The sequence below is a fragment of the Pan troglodytes genome, chromosome 15, assembly GCF_028858775.2.
Source record: "Pan troglodytes isolate AG18354 chromosome 15, NHGRI_mPanTro3-v2.0_pri, whole genome shotgun sequence".
In the NCBI taxonomy this organism is placed as follows: domain Eukaryota; kingdom Metazoa; phylum Chordata; class Mammalia; order Primates; family Hominidae; genus Pan; species Pan troglodytes.
This window is the reverse complement of record NC_072413.2, coordinates 89939887-89953554: the sequence shown is the minus strand read 5'-3', so window position 1 is coordinate 89953554 and position 13668 is coordinate 89939887. Positions and strand designations below refer to the sequence as shown.

Below are 13668 nucleotides of genomic sequence, written 5' to 3'. Positions count from 1 at the left end.
ATGATCATTCCTACTGCTTAGAGTGGTGGTGAGGACAGGGCACCTGGATCAGGGCTTTTCGGCCGCAGGTAGGAAGATGCAGGTGGAAGCAGATGGGATAGGCCACAGTCCATCCACTGGCGTTTTATAGAGTGAGTGCCTTCTGTAAGATTTCATTGACAAAAGTACTCCAATGGCTTAAAAACAAACAAACAGGAAAAAGAAACAGGTTGAAGCCTCCACTAGAATGAATGCAAAGGACTTAGCATGTCTTATGAGCTGTCTCCACCATTCTGCTTTTCCAGACTGTCCCTTCTTCAAATCACCGTTTAACTTGTTAAAATCACTTTCGAGCCAGGGGACACTTTTCCAGGAAAGCGAGAAAATGCCAGGGAGAATCGGGGAATGAGGGCGGGGAGAGAAAAGCGTCCTAAGACTTGCATTGCACAAGCTGAAGTCTGGAATTCGCACCAGCGGGATTCCATCCTCCTCCCCCCCACCCCGCTGCTCCCCACCCCTTCTTCGGGAAGATCGCGACTCTCCCGTCGCTCGCCCCAAGCCTCTGCTTCGTAGGTTCTGGTTTCCCAATCGATCGTGAGTTTCTAGTCCCTGGAGCTGCGTGGGTCGTGAGTTCAAGTCCCTTTCCTTCCGGAGGCGACAACGTTCCCGCGGGTCCCCGTGCCACGCAGCGCGGGCGTGCACGCCCCTCCCTGCCGGGCCGCGCTGCCAGCCCCGCCCCGCCCCTGGGTGGGAAGGTCAAGGGGCCCGGGCCCTCCCAGCCCCCCGCGCCCCTGCGCGCGCCCGCCCCTCGCTTTCTGCCCGGGCGCTCGCAGCCGAGCGCGGCCGGGGAAGGGCTCTCCTCCCAGCGCCGAGCACTGGGCCCTGGCAGACGCCCCAAGATTGTTGTGAGGAGTCTAGCCAGTTGGTGAGCGCTGTAATCTGAACCAGCTGTGTCCAGACTGAGGCCCCATTTGCATTGTTTAACATACTTAGAAAATGAAGTGTTCATTTTTAACATTCCTCCTCCAATTGGTTTAATGCTGAATTACTGAAGAGGGCTAAGCAAAACCAGGTGCTTGCGCTGAGGGCTCTGCAGTGGCTGGGAGGACCCCGGCGCTCTCCCCGTGTCCTCTCCACGACTCGCTCGGCCCCTCTGGAATAAAACACCCGCGAGCCCCGAGGGCGCAGAGGAGGCCGACGTGCCCGAGCTCCTCCGGGGGTCCCGCCCGCGAGCTTTCTTCTCGCCTTCGCATCTCCTCCTCGCGCGTCTTGGACATGCCAGGAATAAAAAGGTGGGTTCTCGGCGCTGGACTTTTCTTTCTCCAGGGTCTGGAAGCCTTGCTAAAAATCCGATGGGTGGAAAATGGTTATGGCTGCGATTCAGGCGGTGTCAGGATATTGGAAAAGGCATGAGCTAGTGATGCAATGATATTGTTAATTATAAAAAGCTGCGCCTCTGTAATTTCCATCTTGAAGCGTTTTTTTGGGAGTGGGTATTTTCTAATACAGTTTCAAAAGTCAGCATCAGAGAGGGCTGCGAAATTCTCAGCGCTTCATTCCTCTTTCTTTTCTGGAAAGGGCAGCAACTTTGTCGTTTTAAGGGATTTTTGTATGTATTTTTTAAATTTCGGGAGGCCAATTACTAGTTCACTAGCAATTACTGCGCCGCATCGGCTGATAGACAAGCAGACAGGCTAGCTGAACATCGCGGGGCTGGATTTGCTCTATGTTTGTGTGGGATTCTCACAGAAGTTTCAAGCCAATGAGAAGTGGGAACTGCAGACAGAGATACATGTAAGCAAATGTTTTGCTATTCTTTAAGGAAATTGCAATTACAGTTAAGTAATCCTTAAGTCTTGGAGAACTTTACCTAAATGACACCCACAGTCTTTATTCAGCGAGCTCTTGAAAACATACTGCTTTGAACAAATTAACCTTGTGTGCGTATGTATGTGTCTGTGGGGGGTGTGTGTGTGTGTGTGTGTGTGCTGAAAACTAAGCTGTAACAATGTCATCCTGGATTGGGGACCAGCACTTCTCTGACAGGCAGTCCTGGTATTTGGTTGGTCTCTCCGGCTTTCCTTGTGTTTCAGGCTGAGGCACAACACCGGTGAACCCACCTGCTTTAGAAAGTTCCCAGGACCGGTTATGAGCACCAACCTGCCTCCCCCCAGCTATTCTTATAGTTAGTTCATTTTTGGAGTTTCCAGGGTTTTTTTTTTAAATCACAAGGTGCAGCTATTCGTGATGCTGTGAGGCAGTAGTGCTTGGGTATTCTTTCATTTTAGGAAAATCCTATTAGCCTGGAACCTGTTTGGCCCCCAGGACTCAGCTGTGGCTCTTCCAAGAGGCTGGGCTTGAGGCAAGACCTGTCCCGGGGCTGTCTCTAGCCAAAGGGAATGGGGCTGCGGGGAGTAAGGGGAAAGATGGGGTTAGCATGCCTTTTCCACTAGCTCTTGAAGTCCACTGTGTTGCAGTCAGCCTGTTCTGTCTCCAACATAAACGAGACGGGGTTTTATAACCAACTGAAAGGAAACTTCATGTGAAGAAACAGGAAAACATTGAAATTCATAATACACAGACTGCAAAATACATTTGTTATTGTTCTTTCATTCCTTCCAGATATAAATCTGGCCATGGCAAATATCAAAAAGCCCTGGGATTTGGCTCTGCACTTTATAAGGTCAGAGCTGTCTCCAGTGTTCTAGAATCTGGCTCACCCAGGCACTTAGATGAAAACTTGTGGACTCTCAGCGTCCTTATTTTTTGGATTGGGGACTCGATAAAGGAAATGGCCTCGCATCTCCTAAGATTGTATCAGGGCCCTATTCCCTCTGGATGTCAGCTTAACTCCAGGTCCTCTAATACCCAGGGTTGCTGATGCAGATGGGCCATGTGTCCTGAAAGGGAGGGATTATATTGTTGCGGTGCACGTTTGTAGTAACGGGCCACAGAATTCAGCCATGTCCCCAGGTTCACTGCTCTGTTGAAGAAGCCTTCAAGATCACCTTCTCCAGGAAGTCTTGTTGCTACCCACAGCCTGGTTGTTATGGCACCCGATAGGTATTTCTTTCCATGCCCTTGCCAAGGTGTATGGACATTGTCGTGGCTCCCCAACTGGTTCTCAAGGGTAGTGGTTGTTTCACAGTTCTGTAGCTCCTCCATCTGGCATCCACACCCACAAGCAGCAGTTGCTTGGATAAACTGCTGTTGAACTGAATAATAGTACTAGATAATGCTCTGCTTTTGTTTAGATTTTTTTTTTTTTTTTTTTTTTTTTTTTTGAGACGGAGTCTCGCCGTCTCCCAGGCTGGAATGCAGTGGCGCAATCTCGGCTCACTGCAACCTCTGCCTCCTGGGTTCAAGTGATTCGTCTGCCTTGGCCTCCCGAGTAGCTGGGACTACAGGCGCCTGCCACCACAGTCGGATAATTTTTGTATTTTTAGTAGAGACAGGATTTCACCATGTTGCCCAGGCTGGTCTCAAACTCCTGACCTCGGGTGATCCACCCACCTCGGCCTCCCAAAGTGCTGGGATTAGAGGTGGGAGCCACCATGCCCAGCCTGCTTTTGTCTTTTTTTCTACCATAACCATTTTGAAGAGTCTAGTTCAGTAGTGTTAACTGCATTCAGATTGCTGTGCAATCTCCAGAACTCTTTTCACCTTGCATGACTGAATCTCTGTACCTATTAAACAATTCCCCATCTTCCCCTCCCACTAGCCCCTGGTTACCACCATTCCACTTTTTGTCTCTGTAATTTCGACTACACTAGGTGCCTCATATAAATGGACCCATGCAGACTTTGTCTTTTTTGTGAGTGGCTTTTTTCACTTAACATAATACACTCAGGGTTCATTCATATTGTAGCATGTGTCAGAATTTCCTTCCTTTTTAAGACTGAATACTATTCCCTTGTGTGTACAGACTGCATTTTGTTTATCCATTTATCCATCGAAGGACTGCGTCCCCCTTTAGGCTATTGTGAATAATGCTGCTATGAACACAGGTTTACAAATACCTGTTTCAAGTCCTTGCTTTTAATTTTTTGTGGGTATATACCTAGAAGTAGAATGGCTGGATCACATGGAAATTCTATGTTTAGTGTTTTGGGAGTCATCATACTGTTTTCCATAGAGACTGCACCATATTTACACCAACAGTGCACAGGAGTTTCACCTTCTCCACATCCTCCCTAACGCTTGCTCTTTTCCATTTTTTAATAGCCTCAGGAGTGTGAAGTAGTAGAGATTTTGTATTTTTATTTTGTTTTTATTTTTTGAGACAGAGTCTCGCTTTGTCTCAGAGCGTGTGCCACCATGCCTGGCAAATTTTTGTATTTTTAGTAGAGAGACAGGGTTTCACCATGTTGGCCAGGCTGGTCCCGAACTCCTGACCTCAGGTGATCTTCCTGCCTCGGCCTCCCAAAGTGCTGGGATTACAGGCATGAGCCACCGCACCTGGCCGCTTTTGTATTTTTAAAGCAATCTTGCTGGCCACAATCTTACTGGATTAAAGCCTGTGCGTGGCGAAGGGCAGAGTTGCAGACTCCCAGAGCATCACTGTCTTGTGCATGGCAGAACTGAGCCCAGGGTGCGTGACTCCTCCTCCTGTTTTCCCACGGGTTTCATTTTCCCTGGGCTGTGCAGGTTCCCCGAGTCCTTTCCTCCATCAGGACCTGCTGGCAGCAGTTCCCGCAGGCCACACTCTTCAGGGGACAGGGCCACCCCAACCCATCCACTGATGGGGGATTTTCATGCATGTGGACTCAATGCTCTGGTTCAGTGACTTCCTGTGACACCTTTCTTTGGTGCCACTCAAAGTGCCTCACGTTCTCACTTTCTTTTCCTTTCACTGTTTGGGGGCATGATGATGGCTTATTCACTCTGTAATCATGTCAGCATAAAGATGTTCAAAAGTCAAGCACATCTCACATAAAGAATAAAGACCAAGGAACTGGTTAATACCATAGTGGGAGGTTTTAGCTTTTTTGGGGGGTGGGGGGAGGACAAGGTCTCGCTCTGTCACCCAGGCTGGAGTGCAGTGGTATGATCTCAGCTCACTGCAGCCTCAAACCCCCTGGGCTCAGGTGATCCCACCTCAGCCTCCCGAGTAGCTGGGACTTTAGGTGCGTGCTATCATGCCCAGTTAATTTTTTTTTTTAATTTTGTAGAAATGGGGTTTCACCATGTTGCCCAGGCTTGTCTCAAACTCCTGGGTTCAAGCAATCCTCTTGCCTCAGCCTCTCAAAGTGCTGGGATTACAAGCGTAAGCCACCGCACCTGACCTTAGCTTTTTTTTTTTGAAGCAGCCAAACCCTTTATTAAAAAGTGTGATCTAACACATGATCCCAACGCAGGAGGCAAGTAGAAGAGGTGTGGTTCTGCTTGGGTGGTCGCGGTGTCTGGAACCACCATGACCTCCCTGGAGCACACCCCACCCCATACAAGCCCAAGGTGATATCACCGTTACACGTCACGGGCCGCATGCGACCCACACTCCCCTAGACCTGAATCTGTCTTGGGCGTTTATATTTGACTTTTCACCTCCACAGGATACTCACTGTTACCATTCTGGCTCTCTGTCTTCCAAGCCCTGGGAATGCACAGGTAAGATTTTTATTTTTAAAAAATATCTACAAGCGTATTAAAATCCGAGGTGAGGGAGTCCAGCCTTGCGCTACGGAACCCTAGGTTTGTGGGGGTGGGAGTGGCTTTACAGTTGACCTCATCTGAGCTCTTCATTCTCAGAGGTTAACAGTGGAAGCTCAGAGAAAGTGAGACTTGGCCCAGGTGACATGACTTGTAAGTGACAAGGCTGGGGCTGGTACTCAGTTTCCTGACTCCCAGTCCAAGACTCTTTTCTATTTTATTATAAGTTCTAGGGTACATGTGCAGGATGTGCAGGTTTGTTACGTAGGTAAATGTGGGCCATGGTGGTTTGCTGCACCTATCAACTCATCACTAGGTATTAAGCCCAGCATGCATTTTTAATCAGATCACATGGCCTCATTTGTGCCCCTCACAGCAGGCCTCAACCTACCTTCAGTGTTGGAAAGTAAAATATGCTGTAGTGTTTCTGGGCAATGGCACCTGAGGACCCCCACGGGTCTGCATGTGTTGCCACAGACACACCCCTCCTGGAGGAGGTGGGAGAGGAAGTGGGTGTTACCCAAACATCCCAGCATGTAGTGTTGCATAATTCAGCTCCAAACCTAGGAGGGCCCATCCCTGGGCTGAAACCCCTCAGAGGAGTAAGAAGGGGGTGGGTGAGGCCAGGCTCAGGGCCTTAGGGGTTCTGGAAGAAGCTTGTAGCATCCTGGACTTTATTTTAAGCAACAGGAGAGATGGACTCCTGTGTGTCAGCCCTGAAATGTGGGCAGATCCCTCCTGAAAACTCCGAGTGGCCTCTCTGTGTCTCTGGCTCAGGAAAGAAATGAGAGAAGCCCTATCTCTGAGCAGGCTGAGGGCTGCAGGCAGGTAGGGGAGCATTTTCTCTCTTCATATTAAGAATTTTGAAGCATATTCAGGCCACTGGCAATGGGAAGGATCTTGGGAGGAGTAACAAAGAATTTTAGACCTTGCGGTTTTCTAAGGCAGCCTCATGGTGTACACATGAAGACAGGTAGGCCCCAAGGGCAGAGGTTCAGGGTCGTGTTTACTGCACTTTAGGCACTTTATATAGATTAACATACATCGTCCTTACCACCATTTTGAACTACGTACATACCCCCCCATTTTACAGATGGGGAAACTGAGGCATAGAACAGTTACGCAGAGAGTAGGGGCTACAGTGAGAATTTGAAGCCATGCCCTGGTCCAGCAGACTTGAACCTATGCCAGTCCTTGACAACCAGGGCTGGAACCTGGGTCTCCTGGCCTCCCAGCTTCCCGGCACAGCTTCCTGGCTCGTCTGTTCCACTTCCTTTGCCCCAACTCCCTGGGACCCCTGAACCCTCTCCTGGGAGTGCAGGCCATATACATCATCTCCGCAAATCAACCAACAGCTCAGCGAAGCCCAACCTCCGAAGCTGTAGAAAAGGCCAGGGATGGGAGCTCCTAGAAAATGTCAGGCCCTGGGGTCTTCCTGAAGAGTCCACCCAACACATTTTTTTTTTTAAGTACATAAACTTGTAGCTCAAGTTGTATGTAAAAGCTACAACCCTCTGGAATTGTTGAGATCTATCTCTTTCTGGAAGCATCTTTATGTCGTCATCTTGCTGAGGTTGAAGTGGAGAAATTTACTCAATTCAACTTTTCTTAGAAAACTGACCACATCTCTGTGTAGCTTTTATTTACGTACAGACATCAAAATCAGGTAGAGGATTTCATGGGGGCAAATAACTCATATTCGACACTCTGAAGGCGAGGTAGCACCTAAAGAAAGAGTCATTGCCCTTAAAAGCAGTCTTACTCATTTCCAGAAAGGGGATGAAAGGGAGCATGCCACATTAGGCTCAGCAGATATGATTCCTCTTGCTCTTCATAACTACAGCATTAAAAAACCTGAAAACTGTCTGCTAAAAATGGGAGCTATGAAGCAATGGTACAGGGAGTTTTTTTTAATAAAGTTTTTCTAAAAACACAGAGATGGGGTCTTGAGGGCGGTCTCAAAATCCTGGGCTCAAGAAATCCTTCCTCCTCAGCCTCCCAAAGTGCTGGGATTACATGCATGAGCCACTGCGCCTGGCCTGGTGTGGGGAGTTTAGAAAGTAGTTCTAAGTATAAAATAATTACAAGGAAAAATTTTAGAAGAACAAATAGGGGTTATAACACAGGTATTGGTATTTTGGAGGCCTTTCTTTTTTGCTCCATTTCCCCAACTTTCTGTGTTGCAGCAATAAGACTTTTATGGTGTGAAATGACCTTGCCTGTTTCTCCTCTCTCCTTCCCTGCAGGCACAGTGCACGAATGGCTTTGACCTGGATCGCCAGTCAGGACAGTGTTTAGGTATGAGCCACTGTGGATCCTTCACTGGGGTGGAGGCATTCAGCCCAGTTGCAGTGCTATTTATTTCTTTCTCTGTTGTTCAATGATTAGCCATGCCCATGGGAGAATACAGTGACATGGAATGACTGAAGTCAGTGGTGCCCTTTTATTGATCACCTTCTTTGTGCCTGGCCTTGAGCTAAGCACTGAGAGGGGTGAAAGAATTGATCTCTGTTCTCTTGAAGGTTTCTATTGGATTGGTGTTTCCTAGGGCTGCCGTAACAAATTACCACCAACTTAGTGGCTTAAACAACACCAATGTATGATTTTACAGTTCAGTAGGTCAGAAGTTTGACTTGAGTCTCCACCAGAATAGAATTAAGGTGTCAGTAGGGCTGTGTGCTCTTCTGGAGGCTCTAAGGGAGACTTTTATTCCCTTCTGGTTGTTGGCAGAATTGAGTTTCTTGTGGTTGTAGGACTGAGGTTCTGTTTCCTTGCTGACTGTCAGTGGAGGGCAATTCCTACCTTTTAGAAGCCTCCTGCTTTCCTTGGCTGGTGGCTCCTCCCTCCATCCTCAAAGCCAACACAGCGAGTCAAGCGTTTCTCACTTTGAATCTCTTCTTTTTCTGTTGTAGCATCTCTCTGACCAATCAGCCTCTTCTTCTTCTACTTTTAAGAACTCCTGTGAATATATCGGGCCCACCCAGAAAATCCAGGATAACCTCCCCATCTCAAGGTCAGCTGCTTAGTAAACTTAATTCCAGCTGCTACCTTAATTCCCCTTTGCCATGTAACCCAACCTATTCACAGGTTCTGAGGACTAGGAAGAGATTTTGGAGTGTTTGTGGGGGTCATTCTCTTAGCATGCCATCTTTTGGAATGGACTCTGCAAAAGAAGAGGAGAAAGTAATACCTTATGTCCAGGGTCAATAAAGCATCGATGGGGCCGGGTGCGGCGGCTCACGCCTGTAATCCCAGCACTTTGGGAGGCCGAGGCGAGTGCATCACCTGAGGGCAGGAGTGCGAGACCAGCCTGACCAACATGGTGAAACCCTGTCTCTACTAAAAATACAAAAAAATTAGCCAGGTGTAGTGGCACGTGCTTGTAGCCCCAGCTACTCAGGAGGCTGAGGCAGGAGAATGGTTTGAACCTGGGAGGCAGAGGTTGCAATGAGCTGAGATCGCACCACTGTACTCCAGCCTGGGCAACAGAGAGAGACTCTGTCTCAAAAAAAAAAAAAAAAAAAATTAATGGAGGTCACATTTGAATTGGGTATTGAAAGATGAATAGGATCCTAAGAAATGCCATTCCAGGTAGAAGGAACAGCATTAACAAGGACCAGGTGTGGAAAGGACACTCAGAGCATGGAATAGTTTGTTGTTGACAGAGCATAGGGCATATGAACGGAAGAAGACAGCCCTACTTGCCCCCATCTTAGGGGAAGTATTTAGCTTTTAAATTATATTTAATTTAAGCAAAATCATTTGTCTTCTCCGAGCTAACGTCACCATGCTCCAGAGGGGAGATAGATGGTTTGAAAAACCGATGAACAGTGAGGAATAAAACCCTGTCCTGGGAAATCTGGGCTTACGTTTTGATTTTAAAATAAGGCGTTTTGATTTGAAGATTTGATGAGGAATCAAGAGTAGAGCAGTGGCCTTCTTTTCTGGCCCCCCATTTCAGCGATGGCTTCAGGCTTCAAGCTGGAGAGCAGGCTGTTGCATTCTGCACCTTGCCATTGCTTTTACCTCTGGTAGGATTGGGTGTGAGTTTCTCAGATGAGATGCTGGGGGTGAGTTGTCGGGTGCAGGCATGTGGTCTCCAGTCTCTAGCCCCGCACAGAGCAGACTCCAAGGCTGCTGACATGGCTCAGTATACGGGATCATGTCTACTGCTCGCTGGAGCCACAGTTCAGGCCTCCCCTGTCTGTACCCTAGCAAGGCTGATTTTCTAGAGAGTCCACCTCTCCCCTTTCAGACATAACAAGCAGAGCCCAGCCTGGCTGGAAATTGTTGGCTGGCACAGAGCTGACTTGAAAGCAAAGCTCTGCTTTCTTAACAGGCAACTAGCTCTCAGTCAAGCCTTTTCTTTTTTTCTTTTTTCTTTTTTTTGTATTTGTTTTTGTTTTGAGACAGAGTTTCCCTCATGTCGCCCAGGCTGGAGTGCAATGGCGCAATCTCAGCTCACTGCAACCTCTGCCTCCCGGGTTCAAGCGATTCTTCTGCCTCAACCTCCCAAGTAGCTGGAATTACAAGCATGCGCCACCACACCCATCTAATTTTTGGTATTTAGTAGAGATGGGATTTCCCCATGTTGGGAGGCTGGTCTTGAACTCCTGACCTCAGGTGATCCACCTGCCTCGGCCTCCCAAAGTGCTGGGATTACAGGCATGAGCCACTGTGCCCAGCCTAAGCCTTGTCTTTTCCTGATGCAAGAGACTCTTTCTCGACTGACCACTGTTACTTGAAGTAGAAGTGGAGACAATTGTTAGGCCCATCCCAGTATTTTCAGAGTACAGTATGTGCACACGAGGATCCCTGATGTATTAGATGGTACAGCTGCAGATAAACGCTCTTTATTTTAATAGTGTGTATTTATTTTTACTGTTACCTTCTACTTATGCTAGTTTTCACTTGCTGTAGTCATGTAAGATTTTAAAAATACATTTATTTGGGCTTCAAATATGGGCTTATTTAAAGAAAGAGTATGTGCAAATGATAGTACAGGTTTGTTTTAGTCCGTTCTCTGTTGCTTATACCTAAATACCTAAAACTGGGTAATTTATAAAGAAGAGGAATTTATTTCTTACAATTGTGGAAGCTGAGAAGTCCAAGGTTGAGGATCTCCATCTGGTGAGGGCCTTCTTGCTGGTGGGGGCTCTCTGCAGAGTTCTGAAGTACGCAAGGCATCACACGGTGAGGGGCCTGGGCTGCTAGCTGAGGTCTCTCTTCCTCTTCTTAGAAAGCCACCAGTTTCATTTCCAAGATAACCCATTAACCCATTAATCTATGAGTAGATTAATCCATTCATGAGAGTACAGCCCTCAGGATCCAATCACCTCTTAAAGGCCCCACCACTCAATATTGCAACACTGGGGATTAAGTTTCAATATGAGTTTTGGAGGGACATTCAAACTATAGCAAGCTTTTTGTAGATATGGTCAAAATCATGATGGTGGTATTTGAAAGGCTGATGTTTGAGTGACACTGGTTACTTTGATTCACTTCAGCCAACATTTAGGGGTACCTTACCGCGATGAGTTGGGACCGCCCTAGGTGTTTGGGAGTGCTTCCTCCACGCCTGGTACCAAGTTCTGCTTAAATATGCACCGGACACAACGCAGTTGGGGTGCCACTAATGCTCGCCCTTTCTGTGCCTTCCAGATATTGATGAATGCCGAACCATCCCCGAGGCCTGCCGAGGAGACATGATGTGTGTTAACCAAAATGGCGGGTATTTATGCATTCCCCGAACAAACCCTGTGTATCGAGGGCCCTACTCGAACCCCTACTCGACCCCCTACTCAGGTCCGTACCCAGCAGCTGCCCCACCACTCTCAGCTCCAAACTATCCCACGATCTCCAGGCCTCTTATATGCCGCTTTGGATACCAGATGGATGAAAGCAACCAATGTGTGGGTGAGTAGCCCGGCCTTTTGTTCCTCTCCGCTGTGCTTTGGTGAAGACATCGTCTGTATCTGGCATGCTCACCACAAATGGGTTGTTAGTTGCCATTCAATGCACCAGTGAAACAATGACTTACTCTCTGCATACTTATTTCACTCTTAGCAGCCTGTATCTCTGGGTTCCTGCCCAACTAGGGAGGTTATTTTGCTGTTTTGTTCACAGTTCTCCAGAAAACCAATTTTTTTCTTTATTTTACTTTCATCTATCTACCTACCTATCTATATCTATCTATCTATAACTCATCTATATACTTAAAGACGAAAGTAATATTTTCTCAAATAACCAATACATCTGGTCAGACTTATTACAGTAAGTAAATCTCAGAGGAAGATCTAGAAAGGGCCAAAGCTCTGTCCTCAGCCCCCGCACCCTTGATTGGAACATGTGCTTCTGCGATACAAGAAGCCTTGAAGGGCACGGCCAGCTGTTCTGGAAAGAAAATTAGGTTACTTGGGTTGGAACTAATGTGCTTTTGACCAAAAGGAGCCTCACTGATAGGAACTCATAGCAAGAATGGACCTCCGGGAAGAAGCAGGCACAAAGGAATTGGCAAGGGGTGTGACCAGTGCCCTAGAGAGCTTTAGGTTCTGTTGGCCAGCGTAGCCTTGGAGGAGAGTTACCTAGGATCCTCCCTGGTCCCTTTAGCTGTGGTCAGACCAAAATCTTGTAACTGTCTCCAGCTCTGGAAGATGGTGTATAGAGTGAAAGCTCTAAACTTTTTGATCGTGCATCCCATCTGCAAAATCTTTTTGAGCCTGGATCCCCATTATATGGATATTTATAAATTATATACATACCCTGTCTTACTAATATGGATTGCAGAATATAAACTTCACATAAGAAATATGAAATTTAAAAGGATGAGATAAAAATAAATATGAAACTGGGAGTGGTGGCACGTGCCTGTAGTCTCAGCAACTCAGTAGGGTGAAGGGGGAGATCACTTGAGCCCAGGGGTTCGAGGCTATGGTGCGCTGTGATCGCGCCTGTGAATAGTCACTGCATTCCAGCCTGGGCAACATGGTGACACCTTGTCTCTTAAGAAAAAATATATATGAATTGAAGTTTTATTATTTTTTTCCTCTACCCCAAAAGTTTGGGAGACCATTGGTCTAGCAAGATTTTTGTTTGTCCCATTTTTGTTTGTCCCAAGATTTTGTTGTCCCATTTCAGGGCTCTGGAGTGTTGAGCTGTAACCCACTATTAGGGAAGCTGTGTTGGTTAATTTAAGGTGTCTTCTATATGCTTATATGAAGGAGTGTGCATTCTCATTTGAATACAATAATTGCAGACAAGTGTCTTCAGAGCTATGAGGGAACACTGGGTATGCTTGAACCCAAACTTCTACATTTTCGCTGGTCTCAAGGCGTGTGGTCTCTGTGTGTGTTGGCGTGGGGAGAGAGAAAGAGTGAGAAAGACAGAGCTGGTTAATGTTTACCTTAAACGTAGATGACTGTGCAAAGGGAATGAGCGCAGGGTCCGGTCAAGCCAACTTTGGTGGAGAAGATGGTAACATGCTTCCTTATAACCAGCATCAGGAGGAAAGACCTTTGTAACTGGAAGGGACTTTTTTTTTACCAATCTTTAACTTCAACTTCTTCATTTTGTAGAAAGGAGAGTGTGGACTCCAACCAGTTAGGTAATTACAGAGGTAGGATGCCAGTCCAGCTCCCCTAACTTCTCCCCTGTCTACAATCTCCTAACTATAGGAAATGACCTCTCCTATCTGGTAGAAAAGAAATGATCCCAAAAGAAAATGCAGAGATAGAGGTGGGAGGTGCTGCTCTTCCAGGATGTCACGTGGGGGCTGGATAAGCCAAGTGATCAGCCCTTATGTGTCTTGAGGTGAGGAAGAGGGTGTAATGATTCTTTCGAGGCACTCTGCGGTTTTGGCAGGGGGCCTTGGGTGGTCGTGGTGTAGACAGCTCTAGCTGATGCCTCAGGCAAGCTCAGCGGCCTCCTTTGCAGAACAGCTGGGAACTGCTGCGGCTTTCTCCAAAGTGTCTCCCTCCTTCCCCTAAACCTCTTTCCAGGGTCCCAGTGCCCTTGACAATGAGGACATGGCTGGGAAACCTA

The 13668-nt window shown here is 47.4% G+C and overlaps 1 protein-coding gene across 6 annotated transcripts in view; it reads left to right on the top strand.

The window, feature by feature from the left end:
- Positions 1-425: 425 nt before the first annotated feature.
- Positions 426-13668, top strand: part of FBLN5 (fibulin 5) — a 79003-nt gene continuing 65760 nt past the window's right edge. The window contains exons 1-5 of one of the 6 annotated variants that reach the window (XM_054665795.2): positions 426-573; positions 1034-1271; positions 5532-5586; positions 7875-7926; positions 11290-11544. In XM_054665795.2, coding sequence (XP_054521770.1) covers positions 1255-1271; positions 5532-5586; positions 7875-7926; positions 11290-11544 — 379 coding nt within the window. In that variant the 5' untranslated portion in view covers positions 426-573; positions 1034-1254. Of the gene's footprint in view, positions 574-764; positions 1272-1659; positions 1774-5531; positions 5587-7874; positions 7927-11289; positions 11545-13668 lie in introns of those variants that run through there. The other 5 variants (XM_063793084.1, XM_024348867.2, XM_001146061.8 and 2 more) reach the window with 5 other exon arrangements.